Below are 7,262 nucleotides of genomic sequence, written 5' to 3' on the forward strand. Positions count from 1 at the left end.
CCCGTAGTTGTGGGGCGTAGAATATGCTATGTGGCTGGTTTTGGCAGATTGTAGTGACTTCTTGATTTGCTCGTATCTTTTGAACGTAGCTCCGTTTTGATCGTGCCCTACATGAAACTTACTTAGGATCTTGTGTAGTTTCATTTTCCCTTGCTGGTTGGGTGTTTTGAAGTGCTCGTAGCCGTCGTTGCACACATATTGCATTCATGCCATCATATCTTGCGGTGCTTGTATCTTTTGAACCGTAGCTCCGTTGGAGATGTTCTTTATGTGTAGATTGTTTGCCTTGACACGTAGAATCACGTGAACCTATTTGTTTTGCTGTTTAACAACTAATTAAAGGTGTTAATTCAGATCTGGACAGAATTGTAAATTAACATGTGAGGTCGTTTCGGAGGTGCTATATGTCACTTCCGACCTTATTTAAAATGGCTAGATAGGTAGTTTAATTGCGCTTCATCTCTTGCCATGTTTAACCACATTTAATATTGCCGTGTATCTAATCGGGATAGAACTAAATAATAAACGTGGAGTTTCGTCAATATGCAACTCGTTGCATATTGAACTTCACTTAATGTGTAGTGTTTGTTCGTCGTGAATTGTCATGCCGTGTCTTGCATGTTTTCAACTGCTCATGCATCATTTGTGTTGTGCATCGTGTGGTGAATTCCATGTGTTGATTGTGTTTCTGGTTTGCTTCGTCTCGATAGAGTTCCGCAAGCGTGTCGGATGTGAGGACCCGTTCGACTACGTCGGTTCGTCTGCTTCACGGAGGCATTCTTCTTCCAAGCGGGATCTCAGGCAAGATGATCATTTCCCCATATACCATTACTATCATTGCCATGCTAGTTTTACCGTTTCTATCGTTATGTCTCGTTGCTTACCACATGTTAAATAACAGCCTCTCAACAATGCCATGAAACCTTCAACCTGTTCAACCTAGCAAACCACTGATTGGCTATGTTACTGCTTGCTTAACCCTGTTGATAGCGTTGCTAGTTGCAGGTGCAGATGCTTCCATGTGAAAACATGGGTTCCTTGTTATATCACCATATTTAAATGTTATTTAATTTAAAGCACCTATATACTTGGTAAAAGGTGGAAGGCTCAGCCTTTCTAGCCTGGTGTTTTGTTCCACCTTTGCCCCCTTAGTTTCGGCTACCGGTGTTATGTTCCATAATTGAGCGCTCCTAACACGATTGGGGTTGTTATGGGGACCCCCTTGATAATTCGTTTTAGATTAAAGCTGGTCTGGCAAGGCCCAACTTTGGTACTACATTTGCCTAATAACCTAATAATAATGCATAGGGATCCGCCGGCACCCGCTGACTAATCTAATCAACCCCCGGGCCAGTGCTCCTCATGAGTGTTGGTCCCACCTGAGCCATGTCCGGCGCCCCTCTGGTCACCCGGAGGTTTAGCGATCCCGACGTCTAGCTCATCCGTCGTGTCCTGAGAACGAGGTACGCGACTCCTATCGGGATTGTCGACACGTCGGGCGGCCTTGCTGGATTAGTTTTACCTTTGACGAGATATCTTGTGCATCGGGATTCCGGTGATGCTTTGGGTAATCTCAGAGTTGAGGTTTTCCACTAGGGAATCCGACGAGATCGCGAGCTTCGTGATTGAGGATTTCTATGCGGCTTGTGGTAATTTGTGATGGACTAGTTGGAGCATCCCTGCAGGGTTAAATCTTTCGGAAAGCCGTGCCCGCGGTTATGTGGCAATGTGGATACTTTGCTTAACACTGGTTCTAGATAACTTGAAATTAATTTAATTAAAACATGCCAACTGTGTGCGTAACCGTGACTGTCTCTTCCGTGAGTTCCTTCTCCGATCGAGGACACGGTGGGGTTATGTTTGACGTAGGTAGGTGTTCAGGATCATTCATTCGATCATCAGTAGTTCACGTCCGTTATGCGTAGATCTTCCCCCTCTTATTTCTGGTACTCGTAAGTTTAGCCACCAAATATATGCTTAGTCGCTGCTGCAACCTCACCACTTAACCATACCTCATCCGTTAAGCTTTGCTAGTCTTGATACCTTTGGAAATGAGATTGCTGAGTCCCCTGTGGCTCACAGATTACTACAACACCAGTTGCAGGTATATGTAAAGGTTACTTGACGCGAGCGGGTTGATTGTTCATTTGGAGTTGCTTCTTCTTCTTCTTCTTCTTCTTCTTCTTCTTCATCGATCTAGGATGGGTTCCAGGCCGGCAGCCTGGGATAGCAAGGATGGACGTCGTTCTTCTTTTGTCGTTTGTTTTCGTCCGTAGACGGACCCTGCTCTTACTCTTGATGATTATGTAATGTACTGATGTGACTCTGATGTAGCTTGTGGCGAGTGTAAGCCAACTCTGTATATATATCTCTTCTTTTCAATACATGTACTTGTAACGATATCCATTCTTGTGACACGACGAGATGCGCTTCTATCCCTGACGAGGCCTTCGTGCCAAATTGAGGATAGGGTCGCATCATGGGCGTGACAAGTTGCCCTCTCCATGTACCGTTCCTTTTGTCTATGATACTGTACTTGGCTTTCTGGCTTTTCTATAGGACCCTTCCTATTTAAAGATCACTCGACCAATTTCAAGTGTGTTAAGTGCCATCTCTAATATCAATGCATTTTCCTACATTTTTAACATAACCCCACTCCTTTTCCATTTGTTGTTTATTTTGCACGTTGATGGTCATGGAGAAGAGAAGAGAAGAAGATTTAGTATATGTTTTCTTTTAGTTCTTATTTCCTTTTTTTCTTTTACTTTTTGATCCATTTTTTGCGGAATACTTTTTGATCCATTGTAAGTGATGATGATTTAGTAACTTTTAGTTTGCATACCATTGGTAAAGATTATTCTTTCTAATTACAATGTATATTCTGTATGATCACTCTGTAATTTTTTGATCAACAATAGAATGTATTATCTCTTTATCCATTTCATTCTGTATTTTCAAACTTATAGTTAAGTTTGTGTTGTTTATTTATTTATTACAGTAAAGTTTGATCTCCTATTTATTTATTCTGAATTATATTATTGTGATCCATTTCCATTTCATAAATGAAGTGCACTTTAATCCTTTTCTATACTATTTGAATTGTGATCCAAATACTCATAAATGACCATATGTCATGCCAAATTCTATACTCGTGTCAAATTCATCCAAAATCAACTAAGTTCAATTGAAGTTTTAGATTTGGTATAGTTTCGAAGAATTGAATCCAACTCCTTATAAATTTCGGTACATGGATTGCTCCAATATCCACACATAATATCTATCTTGGAAAATTTTAAACTTTTCAGCTCAGTTTTTTGAACATTTCTAAAACCAAGGGAACCCATCACAAAAATCCACACTCGGGTGTCATGTGACTGCGCGGTGCGGTGGCCCAACCCTCCCACCGCGACCTTGGCCCAAACACCCCGCACCGCACCCTCACCAACCCCCTACCGCGCGCATCCGGTCGAACACCTCGGCCGCACCCACCACCACCGCCACCCACCTCCCAAGCGCACACGCGCCGCACTCCTATATATCCCCACGCCCCCCAATCGCCACCACTCGCCGCCCACCTCCCTCCCCCTCTCCACTCCCCCCACCCTCCGCCGACGCCGCAATGGACTCCGTCGCGTCGTGGGGGCTGACGCCGCTGGCGGACGCGGACCCGGACGTCTTCGACCTCATCGAGCGGGAGAAGCGGCGCCAGCGGAGCGGGATCGAGCTCATCGCGTCGGAGAACTTCACCTCCTTCGCCGTCATCGAGGCGCTCGGCTCGGCCCTCACCAACAAGTACTCCGAGGGCATGCCGGGGGCCCGCTACTACGGCGGCAACGACGTCATCGACGAGATCGAGAACCTCTGCCGCGACCGCGCCCTCGCCGCCTTCCGCCTCGACGCCGCCTCCTGGGGCGTCAACGTGCAGCCCTACTCCGGCTCGCCCGCCAACTTCGCCGCCTACACCGCGCTCCTCAACCCGCACGACCGGATCATGGGGCTCGACCTCCCCTCCGGCGGACACCTCACCCACGGCTACTACACCGCCGGGGGGAAGAAGATCTCGGCCACCTCCATCTACTTCGAGAGCCTGCCCTACAAGGTCAGCGCCGCCAACGGCTACATCGACTACGACAAGCTCGAGGAGAAGGCCATGGACTTCCGCCCCAAGCTCATCATCTGCGGTGGCAGCGCCTACCCCAGGGACTGGGACTACGCCAAGCTCAGGGCCATCGCCGACAAGATCGGGGCCATGCTCCTCTGCGACATGGCGCACATCAGCGGGCTGGTCGCCGCGCAGGTATAATCACCACAAACTCACCTCAACTAGTAGTTACATTCAGAAATTGGATCTTAACTTCAAAATTACTTTTTCATGTGATGCGATCTGGTTGTTGGGATCTTAAGTATTAGCCTATTAGGTGCATACAGGACCTGGTTGCTGAGTTTTCTACGTAGTTGTATATTATTGTCTTTTAGCTGTATGCATCTGTTAGATCTGTGCATGTTTCACGGAGTGGTTGGTGGTTTGGTGCCGGGTTGTTCTCAACTGGAAAATACTCTGCTTACCGGGAATGTTGCTAGTAGATCCTATCCGACTAACTGAATAGCAATTTGGTATCCGTTTGCATAAATGTGTAATAGTTTCTTAAAATGTTGTGTAGTAATTTCAGACAATCCAAGATTGAAGAAGTAACAACATTTTTTTATTCCTGATATAACATGCAACCTAGAATGTTGCTAATAGTTCATATCTACAACTGAGTAGCACTTTGGTATTTGTTGCATAAATATGTAATAATTTCTTGAAAACTTTTGTAGTAATTTCAGACAAATAGAAGATTGAAAATCAACAAAAAATGTTTATTTCTGACAGAACATGCAACAGTCTAGAGTTCAGACTGAAGTGAAATTGTTTGTTATAATAAAAGCTTCATTAATAGAATTTGAAATAAATGTTTTAAATCAGCTAAAACTAAACACCGATCAACTATAGTAATAGATTTTCTGTGCACATACATGACAACAAGTAAAGTTATTTGTTTGATAAAAGCTTCATTGATCGATTTTGCAATAGATGTTTCAAAACAGCTAAAACTGAACACCATTCAACTATAGTAGAAGATTTTCTGTGCACATACACAACAAGTGTATTATTGTCGATATGAATTATTAAGTAGGCACCAATTAACGTATAGAATGCCAGCTCTTATAATATCTTTTCATCATACTACATAGAACAGGTTCTGAGTCCTGATTTTACATATGGCCCAGTCTAAATATAATGTGCCACTTGACTCAGATAACTGATGTGCATATTCCTTCTGTATGTTACTTAGTCAGAGAAAAACTACATGTGTTACTTTATTTTCCTGAAGTTCGTCTGAACTGTGCTTTCCTGTAAGAAAAGCACAATACTTATATCAAGTATAGTCTTGAAAAATACATGTAATGTACTAATGTTGATGTAATCTTATGGTATCTGAGATGCTTACTGTTTCCTTTCTTTCATCTAGGAAGCTGCAAATCCTTTTGAGTTCTGTGATGTGGTTACCACCACAACACACAAGTCCCTCCGAGGACCAAGGGCTGGCATGATCTTCTACAGGAAAGGCCCTAAGCCTGCGAAGAAGGGCCAGCCTGAGGGTGCTGTGTATGACTACGAGGACAAGATCAACTTTGCGGTGTTCCCATCGCTCCAGGGTGGTCCTCACAACCACCAAATTGCTGCCCTTGCAGTTGCCCTGAAGCAAACTTTGACACCTGGATTCAAGGCCTACGCAAAGCAGGTCAAGGCCAACGCTGTTGCCGTTGGAAAGTATCTCATGAGCAAGGGCTACAAGATGGTGACCGATGGAACTGACAACCACCTTGTTCTATGGGATCTCCGCCCTCTTGGCTTGACTGGTACGCCAGTTTATTTGTGCAGAGTTGATTTTCTGGCTGTCCTATCATCACTTGTTCTAATATTGGCTTATGTCTGTAGGAAACAAGGTCGAAAAGATGTGTGACCTTTGTAGCATTACATTGAACAAGAATGCTGTCTTCGGTGACAGCAGTGCATTGTCCCCGGGTGGTGTCCGCATTGGTAAGAATCACTCAATCTGCTTTTCTGTTTTAATTACATCTGCTGGTACTGCAAGCCTGAAGAAATTATTACTACCTCCATCCGAAATAGATGAGTTTCTAGAATGCGTGTAGTCAAACTTTTCATTCATTAGATTGGTTATTAGAAATATTTCCATATTTGCAATTTATAATTAATGGGCGGAGGCTACTTTATTCATGTTGCATACATTTCAATGTGAGCAATCAGGGTCATTCTTGACTTGTTATTTACTGCTGTTGACCTGATAATTTTTCTCTGAAATAAAAAAGCCCTCAGTACAAACTATATTGCCCGGGCACTATATTTGGGAACTGGGAATGACCTTTTTGATCCCTTAATATAAAGTAACTCTGAGAGAGAGAATCTTCAATAAGTTGAGAGATTTGCCTGTGATGGGATACCAGGTACCTGATCTACAAGCCCTGTTATGCATGTTGACATAGCTGAGAGGCTTTACATGATGACTGCGAACAATTTCATAGTTAGGGATCATGTTTTAGTTCCTACTTCTTTCGTGCCACATTAACTGCAGAAATGTCGTCTGAGTAAATTCTGGCTATTGTTTTCAGGTGCTCCTGCTATGACCTCCAGGGGTCTGGTTGAGAAGGACTTCGAGCAGATCGCCGAGTTCCTCCACCAGGCAGTGACCATCTGCCTGAACATCCAGAAGGAGCACGGGAAGCTGCTCAAGGACTTCTCCAAGGGCCTGGTGAACAACAAGGACATTGAGAACCTCAAGGTCGAGGTCGAGAAGTTTGCCCTCTCCTTTGACATGCCCGGCTTCACGCTCGAGAGCATGAAGTACAAGGAGTAGGATGATGATACATATGCCATGGTTGTCTCGCTTCTAAGCCTTGTTGGCCGCGGCGCAATGCCCACCGTGCTGTGCTTCTATGAGATTTATTGGCTCGCCCTGGAGCCCTGGATAGTTTTGTAAACGCCTCCCACCTCTTGTGCTCTGTTTGCCGTCCACATCCCCATCATATTTCTTTGTAGGAATTGTTCGCGTGGGATCATGGAATGTCGAGTATTTGCCAATAATCTTCCATATTATTTTTGTGTACGCAATGCACATGGGAAAAAAATCTGTGTTGTTTTCCGTTTTGAGAGAGGTCTGATCAATCAACTCGACGTTACACTCACGTGTTGGCTAGAT

General features: G+C 44.3%; 1 protein-coding gene across 1 annotated transcript; it reads left to right on the top strand.

Annotated features, from left to right (window-relative positions):
- The first annotated feature begins 3,525 nt into the window (after positions 1-3,525).
- LOC123428027 (serine hydroxymethyltransferase 4) lies at positions 3,526-6,978 on the top strand. Its single transcript, XM_045112178.1, has 4 exons — positions 3,526-4,297; positions 5,514-5,904; positions 5,984-6,085; positions 6,676-6,978. Exons 1-4 carry the CDS (start codon positions 3,620-3,622, stop codon positions 6,918-6,920), a joined length of 1,416 nt encoding a protein of 471 aa, XP_044968113.1. The 5' UTR covers positions 3,526-3,619; the 3' UTR covers positions 6,921-6,978.
- The last annotated feature ends 284 nt before the right edge of the window (positions 6,979-7,262 follow it).

Source organism: Hordeum vulgare, chromosome 2H (genome assembly GCF_904849725.1).
Source record: "Hordeum vulgare subsp. vulgare chromosome 2H, MorexV3_pseudomolecules_assembly, whole genome shotgun sequence".
Taxonomy (NCBI): domain Eukaryota; kingdom Viridiplantae; phylum Streptophyta; class Magnoliopsida; order Poales; family Poaceae; genus Hordeum; species Hordeum vulgare.